At 42.8% G+C, this 23,551-nt stretch overlaps 1 protein-coding gene across 8 annotated transcripts in view; it reads left to right on the top strand.

Moving 5' to 3' along the window:
- The window catches only part of DMXL2 (Dmx like 2), a 68,253-nt gene that overhangs the window by 14,045 nt on the left and 30,657 nt on the right, over nt 1-23,551 (top strand). For 4 of the 8 annotated variants that reach the window (XR_014027698.1, XM_081337472.1, XM_081337475.1 and 1 more), the window contains exons 1-12: nt 6,945-7,274; nt 8,156-8,383; nt 9,171-9,442; nt 10,843-11,539; nt 12,898-13,019; nt 13,998-14,087; nt 15,273-15,390; nt 16,908-17,033; nt 18,317-18,544; nt 18,900-20,576; nt 22,384-22,494; nt 22,701-22,870. Coding sequence is in view for 7 of the 8 variants with exons in the window: in XM_081337472.1 (XP_081193598.1) it covers nt 8,272-8,383; nt 9,171-9,442; nt 10,843-11,539; nt 12,898-13,019; nt 13,998-14,087; nt 15,273-15,390; nt 16,908-17,033; nt 18,317-18,544; nt 18,900-20,576; nt 22,384-22,494; nt 22,701-22,870 (3,723 nt within the window). In the remaining variant the exon portion in view is untranslated. Of the gene's footprint in view, nt 1-1,170; nt 1,337-2,573; nt 2,641-4,923; nt 5,103-6,162; nt 6,353-6,944; nt 7,275-8,155; nt 8,384-9,170; nt 9,443-10,842; nt 11,540-12,897; nt 13,020-13,997; nt 14,088-15,272; nt 15,391-16,907; nt 17,034-18,316; nt 18,545-18,899; nt 20,577-22,383; nt 22,495-22,700; nt 22,871-23,551 lie in introns of those variants that run through there. The other 4 variants (XM_081337476.1, XM_081337477.1, XM_081337478.1 and 1 more) reach the window with 2 other exon arrangements.

The raw sequence follows: 23,551 nt of genomic DNA on the forward strand, positions 1-23,551 counted from the left end.
TCCATTAATAAACTATCCATCTTGTTCTGTTGATGAAGTGATTGTACACTAATAACATTTAGTAGCCTCAAATTATTTTTAGGGTATTATTTGCCATATAGAGAACTCTTAATATGAGCCAGGAATTGTGAGCGTAAAAGCTTACATGCACAAGCTATTTTGAGTGAGACCATGTTTGAAACGGGACGCAGTGGCTCAGTGGGTTAGGATGCTGAGCTTGTCGATCAGAAGGTCGGCAGTTTGGCGGGTCGAATCCCGAGTGCCGCGTAGCAGAGTGAGCGCCTGTTACTCATCCCAGCTTCTGCCAACCTAGCAGTTCGAAAGCACGTAAAAAATGCAAGTAGAAAAATAGGGACCACTACGGTGGGAAGGTAACAGCGTTCCGTGCGCCTTTGGCATCTAGTCATGCCGGCCACATGACCACAGAGACGTCCTCGGACAACGCTGGCTCTTCGGCTTTGAAACGGAGATGAGCACCAGCCCCTAGAGTTGGAAACGACTAGCACACATGTGCAGGGTAACCTTTACCTTTACCTTTATGTTTGAAACATCAAGAGTCATTTCCTCTTTGGGGAGACTTCTTCCACTTCTGGTAATGCGCAAACCACAGTTCAAATATTCAGATGGGGGCTGGCTTGTAGGAAGCAGAAAATTTCATAGACAAACTTACCGTGTTGCTGATTTTCATTGCAAACAATGAGTGGGGAGGCTCACAAGGTTAGTATGCTGGCCTGACCATTGGCAAGCTCGCCTTTGAGACACGGTTGCTGCTGTGGGACTGCATGAGCTCCTGTCACTCACTCCAGCTCCTGCCAACCCTGCAGTATGAAAGCGAATGACTGAGTAGATAGATGGGTACCACTTCAGTGGGTAGCTAAACGGGGACATAAAAGGAGCCCCCCTGGGCAACGGTGATGTCACCAGCTTTCCACTTGAAAGTGCTTCAGAGCTGCCAATAGGAATGTAGTAGTAATATTGCAAACTATGAGAACCAAACCGCTCCTTCTGTTAGTAGAATTATTTTCTCTACTGAAATGTATTTATTTTTTCCCGGTATATTTTTTTCCTTACATATTATCCCAAGCTATACCAGATAAGCAGGCTGTTGTAGAAGCTGAGACATATTAGATCATTCTGTTCTGTGTCCTTTAAAACTTCCTTTACTCTCAGGGAATCGCTTGCTCACCGCAACGGATAATTTACAACTGTGGGCCCCTCCTGCTAAGGATGTGTTGGAAGAAGAAGATGAGGAAGGAGAAGATAATCCTGACCTCGGGGTCAAAGAAGATAAAAACCATCCTGTTCTAAATGACTGGAAATGCATCTGGCAGTGCAGGTAATCAAAGACAGAAAAGAAAAAGCAGTGACTAACTTCAGGAAACATTTGTCTCTTTAGCTTACTGGCGATCTAGTCATCCAGATGGGATTCCAGATTTGCTGCTAGAAAGTCCACTAGCAAAAAACATAGATAGGGTGTTTTTTCCCCAGTGCGTTTCAAATTACAAAGAGTTTTCTCGGCTGTTTCAGAAAGCCAAAGCTTAAAAACAAACTACAGGAACTATATCCATGAGCCGTGGTGGCGCAGTGGTTAGAATGCAGTATTGCAGGCTAACTCTGCCCACTGTCAGGAGTTCGATCCTGACTAACTCGAGGTTAACTCAGTCTTCCATCCTTCCAAGATCAGTAAAATGAAGACCAAGATTGTGGGCAATATGCTGACTCTCTAAACCAGGGGTAGGCAACCTCGGCTCTTTTATGACTCATGGACTTCAACTCCCAGAACTCCTGAGTCAGCATAGTTGAAGTCCATGAGTCATAAAAGATCCGAGGTTGCCTACCCCTGCTCTAAAGTGTTCAGAGAGTGCTGTAAAGCACTATGGAGCAGTATATGAGTCTAAGTGCTATTGTTATTACTGGTACTGTTATAATTTGTGGGGAACCCCAACCATCTCACCAAAGAGTTGGGAGCAATAGATTTTAAGAGAGACTGATTTAGGAAAAAAAGGAGGAAGGACAAGCTATGTCTAGCTACTTGGGACACTATATCAACCGGTTTGCTTTTTAAGAGGGAAGAGAAGTCACTTGATAAAGAGGGAAGTCAATGGTGCTCCTTTTCATTCTGCCAAACTATGAAGATTTTTCTGACCCCCAACTGCGCATTTAATCTTAGTTAGTTAAATAAAGCACAGTTGGACATAGCTTCATACAACATTCTCAACCCGTCCATCTGCACCATTGATAGCAACAGCCCAAATCTCTCAATACTGTTTTGAACTGAAGAGGTATCAAAATTGCTAAAGTAACAAGGCACTGTTTGAGTAGTCTGCCAAGCCACCCAAAAAGATTTAGGCTATATATTCCGCTTTGATGATAGAATTAGTTTTTTAAAATGCATCATGTCGGGCAGCAATTAATTCTGGGTGGATAACAAGATTTCGAGGGTGTCCATGACTGCAGCCTGACATGGATAACCTACCTTGACATTGCAAAGCTTTGTGATGTTTATAGCAATAGCTATTTAAAACCACGATGGCCTTCAAAGTTGAGAATTGCCTTCTTTGATTGTTCTTTAGGACAGCAGTTTCTGTCTACTTGATGGAGTGGTCCCCGGATGGCGAATATTTTGCAACAGCTGGAAAGGTAGAAGTTTTAAATTCATTCCTGTTTCGAATCAGCGACGGTGTGTCGCTTCCTCTGACTGTCCCTCAGAGGTTGCGGCACTTAGCTTAGCAGATAAATAATGTCGGTATAAGTGTAAAAGAAAGTGACCAAGAGCCTGGTGAAATACACACGATCACTAATGAAACCAAAACCGTTGATCTTCTGCCTTGAAGAGGAAGCTGCTTTTTTTGTAAGAGAATGGGGAACTTCTAACGCAAATTTGCATGCTGTCAAACATCATCAGCCAAATTCCTAAATTTGGCCTCCCAGATGGTTCAGTTGAGAATCAAACCCTGAGAAGCCATTGGTGGCAGATCCTTTGTGGCTCCCTCGATTGGTATCTGTCTAGATGCGGTTTCTTCATATCTGTTATTTTCAACCAGAGATAACATCCGTTTCCTGAGTACGGAGAGCTCACTGGCTGATCGCTCCCCATCTGCCAGTCACATTTGATGAATCAAGTTATCCTTGAAGGCAAGCACTTCCCTTTTCACATTCGTTGTGTTTGGGGAGTCTGCTTTTTTAGCTAGAGATTTTTTTTACAACATTGCCATTTGCCCATAATGGTTTACGGTTGGGGAGCATAAGGTTTTGCTAACTCAGGAGCTGCACCAGCATGGCAAGTCTCAACAAGGGTGGGGCCAGGTTTGAAGGAACTGTTCAAGGACCATCAAGGTTGAAATGGGTTTTTTTAAAAGCTTCAGCAAACCAAAAGCACTCATGTCACACCGTAGCCTGCTTCTAACTTGAAAAATACAGACAAAAAATGGCCTACATTCTTGGACAAAACTATTCTGAAGCTGAGGGTGAAAGGAAGAAGAGGAGGAGAAGGAGGCAGCAAGGTGGACAGAATACAGCATAACAGAGTTGGAAGGCACCTTGGAGGTCTTCTAGTCCAACCCCCTGCTTAGGCAGGAAACCCTATACCATTTCAGACAAGTGGCTGTCCAAAACCTCCAGTGTCAGAGCATTCACAACTTCTGGAGGCAAGCCGTTCCACTGGTTAATTGTTCTCACTGCCAGTAAATTTCTCCTTAGCTCTAGGTTGCTTCTCTCCTTGATTAGTTTCTATCCATTGCTTCTTGTCCTGCCTTCAGGGGCTTTATAGGTTTGGTTACAATGGCAATGACCTGCACCCTTGGAAAAGCCAAAGAGCTAGATATGGGACAGGTCTCTCTGAAGGAAATATTTGCTGTCACTAAGTAGGACTCAAGCAGAGCAGACAGGCAGAAAACAATGATATATTTGGTCCATCTAAAAATGCTTCCCCGTAAGTAAGACCTGCTATGGGACTGCAGCAGAAATAACCCCACCGGGTTTCTCTTGTTCTTCCCTTGTTCTTCCCATTCCCTTTTCTCCTACAACAGGGGTGTCAAACTCAATTTCATTGAGGGCCGCATCAGCATTGCGGTTGCCCTCAAGGGGCCGGGTGGGTATGGCCTGGGTGGGCGTGGCCTACTGGGTGGGCGTGGCTAGAGTGCGTATGGCCTACTGGGTGGGCATGGCCAGCTCTACATCGTTCCCATCAAGGGGTGCCTATGGGGGCCTGGGCAGGAGTGGGACAGATCGGAGGGTCTCTGGCAGAAGGAGGGTCTCTGGGCCGGGGCCAAGGCAGTGGGGGCCATTCCCTCACTGTTTCCAGGATGGCTTTGTGGGCCACATGAAACCACTTCACGGGCCGGATCTGGCCCCCGGGCCTTGTGTTTGACATGTCTGTCCTACAATATTAGTGTCAACGCTGCCAACATCGAATGTTATTGCTTGACAAGAGATGAAGAAGTAGCTATTTCATATGTTAAACTTGTGTATTGCTTTAAGACTTGTGGATTGCTTTAGTTTAAAGTTGGGTGGAGGGAAGAGTAGGAATGCACTTTCAAGGCCATTGGTCTCTCTAAAGAAGATAAGGCTTTGGCTGTTCTTCTAAGGGAAGGGAAACTGATTCTTTAAATTAATTGGAGAATATGATTAATGACAAAATTAGAAAGGTGGAGAATTGTGTTTTAATATATTGTGCAAGGGGTGGAGATTTCAGATTCCAGCTTCCTTCGAGCAAGTACTTTTAAGGTAAACAATGCCTCAGAGTCACTTGAAAAGCCCATACTTCGGAAACTTGACAATTAGCAGTTACTTTGGGACGAATGGAGAGGCTGAATGACTAAAGAAGGGTAGACTTCATTCTTCTGCCTCTTGCAGTGTTGCTTTAATCCATTTCGCGAAGACTTTGAAATGCAAATGACCTTTCCTCTATTTTCTTTCATTCAGGATGACTGCCTCTTAAAAATCTGGTATCCCATGATGGGCTGGAAATCCTCTCTCCGTCCCCAAGAGGGAGATGACACCAAAAAAATATCTGCCTCCACACATTTTGCATTTGTCTACCTTTCACATCCCCGGGCAGTGACAGGATTTTCGTGGCGACACACTAGCAAGTTTATGCCCAGGTTAGGATAATTCTGGAAGAAAATGATGGTCTCCATCACCCACCCCCACCCCCCCAAAAAAGAACCGTTTAAATCCGACAGCGTAGGCATCTTTGTGTTGGTTGTATTCGTTTGATTTTGGTCCTCCCTCTAACCAGGCGACGTTCAAAGTGGATAACTTCTGTAAGCTGACAAGCCCACAAAAGAGAAAGTTAGAATTGATAAAAGAGAATATCGGTAGCTCAGGGTTGAACGGTGGGGTCCTTGCTGCTCTCCAAGCTTGGCTGTTCTCTTGCAGACGTTTCATGACTAGGTAACATCATCAGAGCTAGAAGGGAAAGGGGTTTGGGAGAAGGAGGAGGAGGAGGAGGAGGACGATGACTGTGGGCTCCTTGGTGCTCTCTGAGCTTGGTGGTTTTCTTGAAGATGCTTCATCACCCAACTAGGTAACATCATCAGTGCTAGAAGGAAGTGGGGTTTGGGAGGAGGAGGAGGAGGAGGAGGAAAAAGAGGGTGACTGTGGGGTCCTTGGTGCTCTCTGAGCTGGGTTGTTTTCTCGTAGACGTTTCATGACCCAACTAGGTAACTTCATCAGTGCTAGAGGGAGTGGGATTTGGTCCCTGGTGTTTACTGTTTGATCAAGTTTACTCTTAGATAAAGCAATTAGTAAATCAATCAAGGAACTGCCAGCTCAGATCAACAATCAAACGCTAAACAACAACCTAATAAAGGAATCACTTCGAATACTCCCACCAACTCTGACAGGACTAGACACTTGTATATAAGCAGAGAGCACGCCCACTCACTTCTAGCACTGATGATGTTACCTAGTTGGGTAATGAAGAGTCTGCAAGAAAACAGCCAAGCTCAGAGAGCATCAGAGGCCCCAAACTTAGAATTGTTTCCTTGTGTGCATTGTTATCAGTAGCCAAAGGCCTCTACTTAAGTTGAGTCACTTAGTGACCATTCAAAATTACAGCTGACCTCAAAAAAAGGGGACCTAACAACCGAGTTTCAAAGGATTGTGGTCCTCCATGGATTGTGATCCAACATAGTCTTTCTTTGTGCTTCTTCTCCTCAGGGGATCTGTTTGCAATGTGCTCCTTACTTCATGTCAGGATGGCGTTTGTCGACTGTGGGTGGAGACGTTGTTGCCCGAAGATACGCTGTTGGGAGAGCAGATCTGCGAAACAAGCACATCAAGCATCAGTTCCAGCAGCAGCGTCCCACATTCAGGAAGGCACAAAGACAACATTCAGCATGCTTTAGAAGTATGATGAAGAAAAGAATTGGGTGTTAGATGATCCCTTTTATTTGTCTGGGGTTAATATCATCTCTCAGTAGCAGAGATTCAAAATCAGCAATGTTAGAATCTATGAAAGTGTGTATCTGTCTTCCTTTCTTCCTTCCTTCCTTCCTCCCTCCCTCTCTTCCTTCCTTTTTTCCCCAAGATGTGACCTCCAACTAAATGGTGGACAAGATAAGACACCAGGCCAAATAGCTACTGGATACTAGTTCTTAGTGACTCTTTTGCTGTGACTTACTTACTTACTTACTTACTTACTTACTTACTTACTTACTTCCCCAAGATGTGACCTCCAACTAAATGGTGGACAAGATAGCTACTGGATACTAGTTCTTAGTGACTAGTCCTTAGTGGCTCTTTTGCTGTGACTTACTTCCTTCCTTCCTTCCTTCCTTCCTTCCTTCCTTCCTTCCTTCCTTCCTTCCTTTTTTCCTTCCTTCCCCAAAATGTTACCTCAAACTAAAAAGTGGAAAAAATAAGACACCAGCCAAGTAGCTACTGGATACCAGCCCTTAGTGACATCTTCTCCATCTATTGTCATTGCTAGTTTGGCCCAATTTTAGCAAAAAAAACCTGGCTAATGTTTCAGAAGTGAATATTCACTCTGGATTACAATGACCTTCCTGATGGGATTTTGTTCTGGGCTTTTTTTTTTGTAAATACTTTTTTTTTGCTCTCCTCTCCTAGTCTTCCTTCTTTTCCTTTGCTTCAGACAATCCATCATCTGAAAAACTTGAGAAAGGGTCAGCGAAGATCTTCCGTGCTTATCACTCACGCAGAAGACCTACCCAACCACTTGGGGGTCCACGAAGTGCAGCGCCATATTTCCCACCATGCTAATGCACTCTGCCATTTCCATATAGCTGCAAGCATTAACCCCAACACTGGTGAGTTCTCTATTTAGATTTCCTGCCTATCCTATATAGTAGAAGTTTGTCAAACTTTCCGCTGTACCAGGGGTGAGGAACTTTGTCTCTTTTATGACTTGTGGACTTCAACCGCTGCAGCATAAGATTATGCTTGGTGATACTTCAAACTTTGCAATGGGCTTTTACATTTGTTGGTTTGCCCCTTTGTTTATAAAATTTATTAGCTGCCCATTTTGCCCCACAGTGACTCTGTGCGGCTTGCAGTGTTAAAAGATAAAACCTATAGTTTACAATCATATAAATTCTTTCTCCTGTCTTGTATAATTCCCACAATGTCTCAACCGACAGACTTCAGTTGGGATTTGCAAATTGTGGTTCAGCAGTAGTTTTTCTTTTGAGACTCGGAGTGCCGAGCAAACTACAGCAGGATGACTTTTAAAAAAAATTGCAGAAGAAAAAAGTGAAACAGCAGAAGAAAAAAGAATTAAGAGGAACAGGAAGAGAGATGGAGAATATTACCCATACAACTCCACTTTTTTCTTTTTTGCTTCTTCTGTTGTTTTATTTATTTTTTTCTTTGCTATGTTTATTTTGCAAATAAATGTATATGTAGGCTTCCCCTAGCTGGATATATTACATATTTTTACATGCAGTTTCAATTTAAAAAATGGTCATGCTTCCTAGTGGCTGTGGACAATACAGTAGTTGCATATGTTGAATCGGATAGCTTGCATTAATTTCCTCTTGAAAAGTAGGGAAAGGGTTGATAACTGTTCCAAAATGTTGCAACGTCCTTTTCAGTAAACCCATTTCTCAAGCGCCTGAAAGCACTGAATAGCTTTTTTAACATGTAAATCAAGCTCTCTCTTTTTTTGCCCCTCAAACTGTCCCTTCTTCAGATATTCCACCGGCATTGGTGAAGACCGCTTTTAATTTCGATGAAGGCAACGAAGGCTTTGTGGTCCATTGGCTAAATAATAAGGAATTCCATTTTACATCTTCCACGGAAATATTTATGCAGCACTTACGAAAACTGGCGGATCAGCAAATGAAGGGATCAGAAGAAGATGTTTCTGAAAGAGGGGATGAAGAGAAAGAGAGAGGCTTACTCATGAAACTTGATCATGGTTAGTTGTGGCTATTTCTCCTCTCCTCAGCCACCCCCGTAGTTGAGAATTCAGGGGGTTACACTTGACCAACGATCTTGCTCTTGAGTTGAAGTAAAGTAGTCCTTGATACGGTTCATTTAGCAACTGTGCAAAGTGAACAACAGCACTGACAAGAGTGCCTCATGACTGGTTTTCACACTTATGACCATTGTGGCATTTCCATGGTCATATGATCAGAATTCAGACACTTCTCAACTGACTCATATTTATGACGGGTTGTAGCATCCCGTGGTCCTGTGATCAGCTTTTATAAGCTTCTGACAAGCAAAGTCAACGGGGAAGCCAGACAACTGTATTATTAACAAGTAAGGTGATCCACTTAGCAACTGTGGCAAGTAAGGTCATACAATGGGACAAAATTCACTTTACAAAGGTCTCACTTAGCAACAGAAATTTTGGGTTCAGTTGCAGTCATAAGTTGAGAACTATCTGTAGTGAAAAATGTTCAATAGTACTTTGAAGGATTCAGATTTCCTGACCTTGGTGTACTTTTATGATCAAGCAACTAAAGTTCTAGCAAGCCAACGAAATAATAAGGGAAAATTGTCTCTGTCCTTGTTTCTGGATATTCCCAAGCTTATATTAAACCTTTTTTTTCATAGCAATTAATAACCAGGGCTTAGAATAGGAAATGCTGAATGAGGATTGCCGGCTATTTTGTCCCCAATGTTCTTCCCTTTTCCTCGTCCGCCATATAACATTGAGCAACGGAACAGCTCTTGATCTTTCGATCTTTTCCTTTTAGAGTTGTCTCTCGACAGAGAATCTGAGACAGGGATCGGCTCCTCAGATCATGACGATGGAGAAAAAGAGGGAAGTCCCAAAATTCTTTCTCCAGCTGCTGCACCCGTTCAACTTCCTACAGTCTTGCTTGACCGGAAGATTGAACTTCTGCTTAAAGAATGGAACCAAAATCCAGATATGCTCTTCACCATTCATCCCGTGGATGGGACCTTTCTAGTGTGGCATGTGAAACATCTCGATGAGTACAACCCAGGCATCTTTCGACAAGTTCAGGTAGATGCATCTTCCAAGACTTCACTCCTGTGTTCAGAGAAGAGGAAGGGAATATGAAAACTCGCAGTCTCCACTTGATGCCCCCTTGCCAGCAGATGCTATCAGCTGATCTGATGCATTTAACAGCCACATCTAGTTTTGTCCTAGCATTTAACAATTCATGGGATATTTTTTATATGATTCACAGGAAAGAGGTGGTTGGGTTTGAAGCTGAGGGTTGTTCTTTCTTTCTTTTAAAAAAAAGATGTTTCTTCTCTCTCGACTCAAAGACAGTTTTTTCCCCCTCTGCTGAACACTTAATTCCCACAGCACTGTCTTAAGCCTAAGAAATTTACTTACGTAATGGGCTGTATTGCTATTATCATCTTCTCATTTCTCATCTTTTCTCATCTTTCCTACTACCTTCTCCTATTGGTATCTTATGATTTATCACTTGTTGTTTTTATCTTGTGATTAATGGTTGTAACTACAATTTATGATCTATGACCTATCACTTTATTGTTGTATGTATGTACACTCAGAGCTTATGCACTAGAGACAAATTCCTTGTGTGCCTAATCATACTTGATCAATAAAGAATTCCATTCTATTCTATTCTATTCTATTCTATTCTATTCTATTCTATTCTATTCTATTCTATTCTATTCTATTCTATTCTATTCTATTCTATTCTATTCTGTATTTCTATTCTATTCTATTTTGTATTTCTATTCTATTCTATTCTATTCTATTTTGTATTTCTATTCTATTCTGTATTTCTATTCTATTCTATTCTATTCTATTCTGTATTTCTATTCTATTCTGTATTTCTATTCTATTCTGTATTTCTATTCTATTCTATTCTATTCTATTTTGTATTTCTATTCTATTCTGTATTTCTATTCTATTCTATTCTATTCTATTCTATTTTGTATTTCTATTCTATTCTCAATATTCTATTCTATTCTATTCTACTCTATTCTACTCTTGTTCTGATAAAATGTGGAAACAACATTGGATAGAAAATTGCGCCCCACCCCTCCAATGTCAAAGTTTGCCTTGCTTCTTGGAAAAAACAGCTGGATTTGACCAGCCCCATGCAATATGGACAACACTGAACCAAATTTGACCATGGTTGATGTACAGACACCCTCTAGAAGTGAGGCAAAACACCATGATGTGGGGCTGAAAAACGAACTATCCAAGACATAGTGACACCGTGCCAAAATAGAGCCTATAATGGAGACTTCACTGATTTCCTGGCCGTGACAAACGAAGCAAAACTATATCTGTAATCTAGACACACTTTATAATACATCAGACGTTATGTGTATTTTTATCTCTTGTGTTTTCGTCGAAATGTGATGTGAATGTGCCGTGCAATCAACAAAATAAACACATTTCCTTCCCCGTTTTTCTAGGTTTCTTTTTCTTCTCAGATTCCCGTGGCCTTTCCATCCGGCGACGCCAGCTCCCTCAGTAAACACATCATGATGTACGCCTGTCCAAGCTTCTCAAAGGAAAGCAGCAGTGCCCCAGCTTGGAAAAGAACTAGCGTTTCAGACAGCCTGTCTGGATGTCGACCCAGCAGAATCCTGGATCATTCGAGTGGAAACTTGTGCACTCCCACCGTCATGATGATCTCCAAACACATTGACGGCTCTTTAAATCAGTGGGCCGTTTCTTTCGTGGACAAATCCGCCTTTACGACAGTCCATACTGTAACTCACAAATTTCGGTACTGTGGCCACCGGTTTCACCTCAATGACTTGGCTTGCCATTCGGTGCTACCCCTGCTGCTGACCTCGTCCCATCACAACGCCCTCCTGACTCCCGAGGTTGCTGACCCCTGGGATCTGGAAGGATTAAATAAAACTGCAGACTCCATGCATCCCACCCTGAGGACCCCAGCCAAGCAGCATCTGCAAAATGCAGCCACCCGCACGTTCTACAACCCGGATGCGATCTACAGTGAGCTGATCCTCTGGCGAGTGGATCCCATTGGGCCTTTGTCCTACACAGGAGGAGTATCGGAACTGGCGCGCATTAATTCCCTCCATACTTCTGCTTTCTCGAACGTGGCTTGGCTCCCAACTCTTATTCCTAGCTATTGCCTGGGTCAGTACGATTTATCTCATATCTCCCAGCTTAGGAAGTAAGACCGTTCATTCTCCCTTTGTCATGTGCAAGTAACCAAGAACAGGAGTTGAGTTCAAAGCTCTAAAAGTTTATTACGTGCTACCTCTACGCAAGAATCTGAACTGGTAACGGTCATGCCAAATTGGCGCTAAATAAGGGTCAGCAGGATTTGTGGAGGGCTGGACTTGGGTCTCTTGTAGCTTCACAATGACTCCAGGCTGATGACGCATTTAACTCTGCCCTCCAGCTCAGCCTGCTCATCTCCTACACCCAGTGGAATGACTTGCCTCCAGAAGTTGTGGGGGCTCCCAACCCTGGAGGTTTTTAAGAAGGGATTGGACAAACATTTGTCTGAAATGTTATAGGGTTTCCTGCTTGAGCAAAGGGTTGGATTAGAAGATCTCCAAGGTCCCTTCCAACTTTGCTCTTCTGTTACAAACTCCTAAACTGTGTATGTAGAAGAGAGATAATGTGCTAACTGTAGAGCAGTCAGTCCTCCTGGGTGAACCAGATAGGAAACACGACTAGATAAGCTAAACTCATTTTACTGTAAGGCTACCTTAATCGAAGGGACGCGGTGGCTCAGTGGGTTAGGACGCTGAGCTTGTCGATCTGAAGGTCGGCAGTTTGGTGGGTCGAATCCCTAGTGCCGCGTAGCAGAGTGAGTGCCTGTTACTCGTCCCAGCTTCTGCCAACCTAGCAGTTCGAAAGCACGTAAAAATGTGAGTAGAAAAATAGGGACCACTACGGTGGGAAGGTAACAGCGTTCCGTGCGCCTTTGGCGTCTAGTCATGCCGGCCACATGACCACGGAGACGTCCTCGGACAAGCGCTGGCTCTTCGGCTTTGAAACGGAGATGAGCACCGGCCCCTAGAGTTGGAAACGACTAGCACGCATGTGCGGGGGAACCTTTACCTTTACCTTTACCTTAATCGAATCTTGCAAATCTAAAAGTACAAAACTTCCCACTGCCACTTCTAACTGCTTGATCTATTAGGGCAGGTCCTTCCTAAGTTTCGTCCTCTGACCTTAAGCCATGGAGACTCCTCAATCTCTTATCTATTTTTTTTTCCTAGGCAGCACCTCTTATCCCCTTTCATTCTCACATTCCTGAAGGTTTCAAATTTGGATCTGGCATACCCTTATTTTTATTTTCTCCAAAACCAGGTGCTTGCTTTAATGTAAGGAGGGAAAAGACTACTATCTTTTTTGCGTTTAGATCTTTGGGGTTTTTAATTTCCCACATGGTAGGACATAACAATATGACATATAGCTTGTCTAGCAATAATCATTGGACTGTAGGGCTCTTATTCGATGCTAACTTGTTCTCCAACTAGGGACGTACTGCAATTCGGCCAGTGCCTGCTTCGTGGCATCAGATGGGAAGAACCTGAGGTTGTATCAAGCTGTGGTAGATGCTCGGAAGCTGTTAGACGAGCTCAGTGATCCCGGGGCCTCTGTAAGTTTCTGGACAAATTTGATTGGATTTGACTTGATTTTGACTCTCTACTCTCTATCCTACTCTACAGTCCAGTACAGGTGGTCCTCAACTTAGAATTAGAACTTTCCATTACTAAGCAAGGCAGTTGCTAAGTGAGTTGGACCAAATTTTATATACGCGGTGGCTCAGTGGGTTAGGACGCTGAGCTTGTCGATCAGAAGGTCGGCAGTTTGGCGGGTTGAATCCCGAGTGCCGCGTAGCAGAGTGAGCACCTGTTACTCATCCCAGCTTCTGCCAACCTAGCAGTTTGAAAGCAGGTAAAAATGCAAGTAGAAAAATAGGGACCACTACGGTGGGAAGGTAACAGCGTTCCGTGCGCCTTTGGCGGCTAGTCGTGCCGGCCACATGACCACATCTAGCTCGAGAATCCAAATAAAACTCCATGTTCATTCCATTTCCGAAAATGAATAGAAGAAGTTTCGTTTCTCCATCTAGCCACTTGAAAATAATACCTCCTCCCACTTAATCAAAAGACAAGTTGAAACGCAGAGGCACATAGCTGCCGAAGTTTCATCCTTGACAGCCACGGTTGTTAAGTAAATCATGCAGTTGTTAAAGCAAATCCAGCTTCCCCCAGTGACTTTGCTTGTGGGAAGCCAGCTGGGAAGGTCACAAACGGGAATCACATGGCTTTGGGGGGACTGCAACCATCATAAACAGATGCTGGTTGTCAAACACTTAATTGCATGACCGTGAGGCTGCTGCGACATCCTAAGTGTGAGGACTGGTTTTAAGTCATTTTTCTCAATGTTCTAACTTCAAACGGTTGCTAAACAAACTTTTGTAAGTCAAGGACTATCTGTAATTTGACTCTGCTCTGCTGTGCTTTATTTTCTTTTACCCAAAATGTAGATCCAGACTCTGAGCTGTTGTTTAAACACCAATATTGTTTGAAGTATCTGACAGTGCTGGCTTTGCTCATGTTTTCTGTTTTAGAAATTGATTGGAGAAATATTTAACATTGTAAGCCAGCAGTCAACAGCTCGGCCAGGATGCATTATTGAGCTGGATGTCATAACTGACCAGGTAAATCACTTATTTATTATAGTGTAGACTGATGTTTAAGTTTTATTTCTTAAGATTCCAGAGGTAGCCGGCAACCAGTATTAAAAGCAGTTAAAAACTCACTTCGCCATGAACTGTTTCATCCGTCCCTTTAGTTTAAAACCATCTAAATCAGTGGTTCTCAAACTTTTCTTCACCACGGACCCCAATTAAATACCTTTTGTGGTCACAGATCATGGCCACGAACCACCAAGACTTAAGATTTAAATCATAACATTCCTTCAAGCCTTCCTGGACCCCCAGGGGTCTGCCGATCATAGGTTGATCTAAATAATTCTGAAATCTAGTGGCAGCAACTCGGATGCTTCAACTAATCAAAGCTGAAAGGAAATTTCTTCCTTTTATTGGTCCTGAATCTTCCCATGTTTAATTGTAAAGGATTTTTCCAGGTTATAACATCATGTATAAAAACCTCACACTGTGCATGATTTTATATCTGACTGGTCTATCTTCCCTCATTTATTTTCAGTGCAAGCTGTTCTCCTAACAGGACCAATTTTTTTTTAATCTACATGATAATATTGATTCTGCCTAATGATAGAAGCCTTCTAAGCAGGTGACCGAACCAACCAAAAAAAGTGGACAATAACGGAACAGTCTTTTTAACAACATGCAGGCAAAAATAAATTTTATAACTGCATCTATTTCCAACAGAGTTTCTTCAAATTATAGAAATAAATGAAAGAACAAGTAGTAAAATATCTTGACGTAAAGATATTCTACAATATGTTCCTGCTTTATATACTGGGGAACTAAATTTCCTGAGCATGAAGGTGTTAAATGATAGTCCCAAAGGTGTTTTTTCCAAAAGACAACTGGACTTTGTTTTTCCGTAAAGACATTTTGCTTCTCATCCGAGGAGCTCCTTAGGTTCTGACTGAAGAAACGTCTTGGATCAAAACTGAAAAAGCTTCTTGGATGAGAAGGGAAATGTCTTCAAGGAAAACAAAGTCCAGTTGCCTTTTGAAAAAGCACCTTTGGGACAACCATGATCTGGATGACTGAGGACCTCCACAGACATGTTAAATGATAGACTAACTTATTTGTGTAAAGCTCAGGTGACAAAATGCCTAATACCTTGAATAATGCTGCAAATAATTGATTGGAAAGTTATAATTTGCTCATTTTTCTTGACTCTGCTTCTAGTGTGGGTCCAGTACGCAATTACTTCATGTCTTTCAAGAGGATTTCATTTTGGGGTACAAGCCACAGAAGGAAGAGGTGGAGCAGAAGGAAACAGAGATATTTTTCCAACCTTCTAAAGGTCTTGCGATGCTCTCTTTAAGCTAATTGTATCTGTAAACCCAGCTTTTCAGAGTGAAGGGGTTTATACATAATTTTTATTTTTTTTAATTTTAATTCCATTTATATTCCGCCCTTCTCCGAAGACTCAGGGCGGCTTACAAGCTTAGCAGTAGCCTTCGTTCTATGTATATGCCTGCTTATTAGGGCTTTCACACACACCCCCAAGTGGCATTATTACAAAGTCAGCTTAATTGCCCCCAACAATCTGGGTCCTCATTTTACCTACCTCGGAAGGATGGAAGGCTGAGTCAACCTTGAGCCTGGTGGGACTCGAACCTGCACTAATTGCAGGCAGCTGGTGTTACTTAAGGAGGCATTAGCCCACTGCTCCACCAAGGCTCATGCTAAACTGTAATCTGGCTGGCATACTGTGGCTTGATCTGGGGTGTGAAGACTGCCATTCTGATGGAAGCATTATATCAGATTTAGTGTTGATGGGTTAAAAAAAGAACCATGATTCAAAATAGCTGTCCACTCAACCACTGAGCCCTTGTGATGGAGGAAAGGAGAAGGGGGACTTGGGAAGCTACTGATCAAAATCTCATTCAGTCATGAACTACATGACGTGGTTGGTTGGGTAGGGTTGCAATCTCATCTTTCTACTCTAGAAAGTAGAGGTATGTACATAAGAATGCATGTGTGTACATAACGAATGCAGTGCAAGCAGGATTTGGCTAGACCACTTTTGAGGGAGAGAGTCACCATCTCACCAAGCCATAATCCAAAATTTTAGACGGGTCTAGCAGAGTAATCAGCCGAGTGCCTGCCTGCCTGCCTGCCTTATCACCACTATGCACTCAACCAGAGAACACGCACTACTGTGATGCTCTTGTGAGATGGCAACATGGTTATTTTTTATTGCCAAAAAGCAAGTATGTGATATATTTTATTTTTCTACAAGTTGTCGGCCACCACCCTTTCCCAATAAATTGTGATTTATTTTTTTCTTACCTGTTCTAATAATTTGCCAAGGTTATTATTGCATCAAAATAAACTCCAAACCACTGCAAAGATTTTTGCTTGAGATTGATGGATAGATAGATGATAGATGATGATAGATAGATGATAGATAGATAGATAGATAGATAGATAGATAGATAGATAGATAGATAGATAGATAGATAGATAGATAGATAGATAGATAGATATGGAGGGTTGTTGTCTAATTCTTATAAGAACTCAATATGTTTATTTTTTATTGCAATATCAAGTATGCAGTACATTTTATTTCTCAACAGGCTGTCAGCCACCACCCTTTCCCAATAAATTGTGATTTTTTTTTACCTGTTCTAACCATTCTTGCATTCATTTGCCAAGGTTATTTTTGCATCAAAATAAACTCCAAACCATTGCAAAGAAAGATTATTGCTTGAGATGGATGGCTGGATAGTGGATGTTGTCTAATTCTTATAAGATGGCAATATGTTTATTTTTTATTGCAATATCAAGTATGCAGTACATTTTATTTCTCAACAGGCTATCGGCCCCCACCCTTTTCTGAAAAGTTTTATCTAATTGTAATTGAAAAGGACAACAAAGGCTGCTCGATTCTTCACATGTGGCATTTGCACCTTAAGTCTGTCCAAGCAAATGCATGTTTAGGTGAGTGAAGCTCTTGCAGATTAATACATTTGAATTCATGATCTCCATAACTTTATGTCTTTCATTTTGTTTTAGCACTTTTATACTGTTTGTTCCTGATCTGAAAAAAAGGTCCCCTACCCCTCCTTTTAAGTCGGATCAGGCTGCTGAAGCTTTTGTTGGCTACCATGCAGTTGTCAACTTTAGAATCAGCATGGCTACAGCCATCTTTTTCCTTCTCATTCCAAGTTGCCACATAGCATGGAGGGAGGGGGCTTGCCAGGTGTTGCACTACACCAGGGGTAGGCAACCTCGGCTCTTTTATGACTCATGGACTTCAACTCCCAGAATTCCTGAGCCAGATATGCTGGCTCAGGAATTCTGGGACTTGAAGTCCATGAGTCATAAAAGAGCCGAGGTTGCCTACCCCTGCACTAGACAAACCAGACTTTCTCTCTTGGACTTCCTCCCATGGGAACCAAGGTCATCGGCTTCTCCCGATGGGGAGAAGGCTGGGGCATTTCATGAAAAGCCTGCCAACAAGCTTCATGAGGAAACATAGTTGCTTGCATAGCCTTAGGGGTGGGACTTCTTAACTTTGTATTGGGGAATTGTTATGCATCTCTTCAGACTTGGTTTCACTTTTGAAGTGCCGATACTCTATATCAGGGGTCAGCAACCTGAAACAGTGAAAGAGCCACTCGGAACCGTTTCCCTCACAAAAGGAAAAACTGGGAGCCGCAAAAATATGTGTGCGCATGCGTATACATGGGCGCATGCGCAGAACAGGGTTTGACTGAAGAGTGGAGCCAAGGCGAGATATGCACCTACCCTGCATATTTGAATTGATTGGTTGAACTTTTTTAGTCCCACTTTTTTTTTTGGACTGCACATGGCAGAGGACTGGGAGCCGCAGGAGACGGCTGAAAGAGCCGCATGCGGCTCCGGAGCCGCGGGTTGCAGACCTGTGCTCTATATCAATAAACATGTTCTTTGAGGAATTTGCAAGCCTCAAGAGTTCTGCTTTATTTGTCTCCGTTGATCGGAACCATGACAGCTGTGTTCGTTAACTCAAGCCAAATTGTACCCATGCTCCTATGGAATTTGTTGGCCAGGATTGTAGCCATGTGCACTTATATCAAGGGAATAAGTCTCACTGAGCACGCCAGGCACTTTAAAACCAATAATGTAAAATTATTTTGAGGCCTGTTCACCCATACCTTGAACGATTGCTTCTAAAAAAAATAATTAAAAAGTCTGCCTTTGTTTCACTAAAGTTGCTTGTCCATTATGCTTCTTGAAAGGACCATCTGCTGATGTTCACTCATTGGGACACCAGTTAGCTGTTCCTGGGCAACCAGTGACTGAATCTTCTCCAGAAACTTCATCTGGCACAATGCCGATGCTGCGTTCTTCATCGGTGGCTAACCTTCAGACAGCTAGTAAACTTATATTGAGTTCTAGCCTGGTTTACAGTTACCCCTTGGATCTGCCACCTGGGGTGGAGGTTGTACGAGCTACTCCTTCTGCAGGTAAAACAGGAGGGTGGACAAACTGGTTAGTGATACCCTTTGTGGACGAGCACTTGAGTTTATCAGCAAATTATGCAAAGAGATTGGGAGTCATTCAGAGTTTGTTATATGTTATGAGCAGGTTATATAAATATTTAAATAAATATATTTAGCCACCATAAGCTTTTATATAAACTTATACGGCTACCAGTTTGGGGCCATTCCTGTAGAATAGGCATAGAACTATAAAGTAGCTAATTTGAACTCTAGACATATGGATCAGTCTATTTGTACACGTCTGACAATAGATGTGCTTTGAAGTTTGCATTCATCAAATTGTTATTCCTAATTCTAACAGTTATCTGATTTAATCTAGGACATCTAAGCTCATCCTCCATCTATCCTGTCTGCCTGGCCCCTTATTTGCTGGTGACGTCCTGTTCAGACAATAAAGTACGATTCTGGAGGTGTTCCCTACAGACTACAGAAAATGGCCAAGGTGGATCAAAAGAAACCTATTCCTGGAAAAAATGGCCTTTGATGAATGATGAGCAAGAAGACACCACCAGCACAGTTTGCATCGTGGGGAGACCTGTTGCAGTTAGTTGTTCTTATACTGGCCGCTTGGCCATAGCCTACAAGCAACCCATTCAGCAGAGTGGAGATGTTTCCAAAGAATTTTCTATGCATGTGTGTATCTTTGAGTGTGAGTCTACTGGAGGATCGGAATGGGTTTTGGAACAAACCATCCATCTGGATGACCTCGTTAAAGTCGGGAGTGTCCTGGATTCCAGGGTTAGCGTAGACAGCAACTTATTTGTCTATAGTAAGTCTGAAATCTTTTTGAATAAGGACCGGTACCTTATCCCAAACATCAAGCATCTGGTCCACTTGGATTGGGTTTCCAAGGAAGACGGTTCGCATATACTTACAGTCGGGGTTGGTGCAAATATATTCATGTATGGACGCGTCTCTGGAATCATGATGGAACAAACCAGCAGCAAAGATGGCATGGCGGTCATTACTTTACCACTCGGCGGGAGCATCAAGCAAGGCATCAGGTCCAGATGGATACTTCTGAGATCCATTGATCTGGTGTCTTCGGTTGATGGCACCCCGTCCTTGCCTGTTTCCCTTTCTTGGGTGAGAGATGGTATCCTGGTGGTGGGAATGGACTGTGAAATGCATGTCTATGCTCAGTGGAAGCATGCCCTAAAATCTGGGAATGGAGAAAGCGACGGTTTTCCTCCTGATGATTCCCCCGTTACAGACCCATTCCAGGCTAGCTTGCTAGCCAAAAAAGCCAGCATCATTGACGGAGCAGGCATCATGGATGATGTCTTTGGAACCCCCACCGTCCTTCAAGATGGCGGCCTTTTCGAAGCAGCCCACATGCTTTCACCAACTCTGCCCCAATATCATCCCACCCAGCTTCTAGAGCTGATGGACTTGGGGAAAGTCCGCAGAGCTAAAGCAATTCTTTCCCACCTCGTGAAATGCATAGCAGGGGAAGTGGCTATCGTGAAAGACCCAGAATCCGCTGATGGGGGCTCCAAGCGCCATTTCTCCCGCACGATCAGCGTTAGTGGCAGCACGGCCAAGGATGCAGTCACCACCGGGAAGGAAGGCACACGGGATTACACAGAGATCGATTCTATCCCACCGCTACCATTGTACGCCTTACTGGCAGCGGATCAAGACTCCACCTACAAAACAGAGGAAGCTCCTAAACAAACCAAAGGCCTAGAAGATCGTAGTAAGAGGAAGACTGAGGATCAGTACTCCGATCTTTTCCAGGTTCAGCAGGTCACCACAGATGACTTCATCGATTTTGAGCCAGACAGAAGAGAGCATAAATCCAAAGTGATTAACCTTTCTCAATATGGTCCGACGTACTTTGGCCAAGAGCATGCAAGTGTCCTATCAAGCCATTTAATGCACTCAAGTTTGCCTGGATTGACTCGCTTGGAGCAAATGTTCTTGGTAGCCCTAGCGGACACTGTGGCCACCACCAGTACAGAGCTGGATGAAAACCGAGACAAGCACTACTCAGGTAAATAAGTAGTCTAGTTTCTTAGGATGCTGCATAGGTTTAGAACAGTGTTTCTCAACTCTTTAAGATGCATGTGCGTGTTTTTCTTTTTTCCCCCTTCCTTTGAAAACGTTTCATCCAAGAAGCTTCTTCAGTTTTAACTAACTAGAGGGGAAGGGAAGGATTTATATTATTTGCAGTCATCTGGTCACTAACACTCTCTCTGAGGATCATTGAGACCACTTGCGGGTATAATTCCTTTTTTTTTTTTTTTGCCAAAGGAAAAAGGAAAAACAAGACATCCAGTTGCTTTTTGGAAAAAAGGTCCTTGGGGACAACCATGATCTGGATGACTGAGAATCTCCATGGTCATTTAAGATGTGTGGTCTTCAACTCCCAGAATTCCCCGGCCAGCCATGCTGGGTTGTAACCCACACATGTTTTTTTTATTATTATTTTATTTATATACCGCCCTTCTCCCGAAGGACCCAGGGCGGTGAACAGGGCAAGAATAAAAAATACAAAGTTACAAAAGTTAAAAAGAATTAAATATATGCCCACTAAAAACAGTAAGTACAAATATTAAAATAACAATAAAAAAACCCACCCATCCCCCATCAGGCCAGGCCAGCTTGTTCGAATAAAAATGTCTTTAGGTCGCGACGGAAGGAGCGAAGATCGGGCGCCATCCGGAGCTCAACCGGTAACTGATTCCATAACTTTGAAGTGTTGAAGGACAGGGGATGGGATGAGATGCAGGAGATTATGCAGGAACATTGGTTTTGTGAAAAGACCAGAATTATAATGACCTTGGAGAACTGTACCTTTTTATACAATTCTCTGTTAAATGCGGGTATCCACCTAGTGTTAAACGTCCTATGCAGCACAGTGAATTTGAGGTTATTGTGACATCTGTCATGCTTTGGTGTCTTTTAGCAGAGCCCGATCCTCTTACTCATCTAAATTATTAGTTGGACCAGTTGACTCCAGCTCCTTATTGGCCACACAATAAATAAAGGAATTTTAAGAACTGGGAGGAGGGAGATTCTTAAGCTGCAGCTGTATTTTTTAATTTGTAACTCGGTTTTTAGACACCCTTAATAAGTAAATCACGTGTGCATGAGAGTATCCTTGTCTTTTTCAGAGTCCCCTACCAAAGCAAAATATGAACTATTTTGCAAGCAAATAAAGCAGGAAAGGTTCCACTGATTATAATTTCATGCTTTTGGTTGAATAGAAAGCTGTAGTTCAGTGGTCCTCAAACATGGCCCTTTAAGTCCGCTTGTCTTTTGAAAAAGCAACTTTGGGACAACCCGTGACCTGGATGGCTGACAATCTCCATAGACATTTGCACCTAGTAGATAAAGAAAGATTTTTTTTATTTTAATTCCATTTATATCCCGCCCTTCTCCGAAGACTCAGGACGGCTTACAAGCTTAGCAGTAGCCTTCATTCTATGTATATGCCTGCTTATTAGGGCTTTCACACACACACACACCCAAGCGGCATTATTACAAAGTCAGCTTAATTGCCCCCAACAATCTGGGTCCTCATTTTACCTACCTCGGAAGGATGGAAGGCTGAGTCAACCCTTGAGCCTGGTGGGACTCAAACCTGCACTAATTGCAGGCAGCTGGTGTTACTTAAGGAGGCATTAGCCCACTACGCCACCAAGGCTCAAGGATTTCTTCGTTTTTTTAGAGGTTGGTGAGTGTCTCAATGCGCATCTGCATGTTGCTTGGAAAAATGTTGCCAACTTAAGCAACTTAACCAAATGGTACAGATTTTTGTTTGTTTCTTTAGTAAAATATTTGGTGTGCTTTTCCAGGGAGAGACACTTTAGATGAGTGTGGCCTGAGGTACTTACTAGCCATGCGTTTGCACACCTGCCTTCTAACATCCCTTCCACCTTTATATCGTGTCCAGTTACTTCATCAAGGTAATATTTTTTGGAATATAACACAAGTAATAAATAAGAAAAATACGAATGTATTACTTCTATACTTTTTTAAAAAAAAAACTGTAATAAAAATCTTGCGTCTACATACTTTTTTGTAAAAAAAAATCTTTTTAAAAAAAATCTTTAAAATATAAGGAAATTATATTTTAAAAAATGGAAACGGATTTCTTTTGGTCCTTCTGCAGGAGTTTCGACGTGCCACTTCGCTTGGGCTTTTCATTCGGAAGCAGAGGAAGAACTGATCAACATGATTCCTGCCATTCAAAGAGGAGACCCCCAGTGGTCTGAGTTAAGAACCATGGGGATAGGCTGGTGGGTCAGGAATATCAACACGCTTCGACGGTGCATGGAAAAGGTAATCAGAGCTACTATATAGAGCCAGCTATAATGGTTAGGGCACCAGGTTAGAAACCAGGAGACTGGGAATTCTAGTGCCACCTTAGGCATGAAAGCCAACTGGGTGACCTTGGGCGAATCACCAGGAGACTAGGAGTTTTAGTCCCACCTTAGGCATGAAAGCCAGCTGGGTGACTTTGGGCCAGTCACCAGGAGTCTGGGATTTCTAGTTCCACCTTAGCCAGGAAAACTGGCTGGATGACTTGGGCCAATCCCTGGGAGACTGAGACTTCTAGTCCTGCTTTAGACAAGAAAGCCAACTGAATGACTTTGAGCCAATCACCAGGAGTCTGGGATTTCTAGTCTCACTTTAGACAAGAAAGCCAACTGAATGACTTTGAGCCAATCACCGGGAGTCTGGGATTTCTAGTCTCACTTTAGACATGAAAGCCAGCAGGGTGACCTTGATCCAGGCCCTCTCTCAGCCCAACCCCTCTCATCGGGATAGTTCATTATTCTTCCATCCTACGATAACCTTGCCGCAATCATCCTACACATAATCCCTGGACTGATATCAACTACCTATTTCTGCACTGTTTTCCTGGAGGAGTTAGAATCAGAGTACTTTTCACATATCCGTAAGTTGTACAGTTTAAGGGGTTGTGTCCTGCCCTGAGTGACCCTGTGTGTCGATGACCCT

This window comes from Vipera berus (assembly GCF_964194415.1).
Source record: "Vipera berus genome assembly, chromosome: 12".
Lineage (NCBI taxonomy): Eukaryota > Metazoa > Chordata > Lepidosauria > Squamata > Viperidae > Vipera > Vipera berus.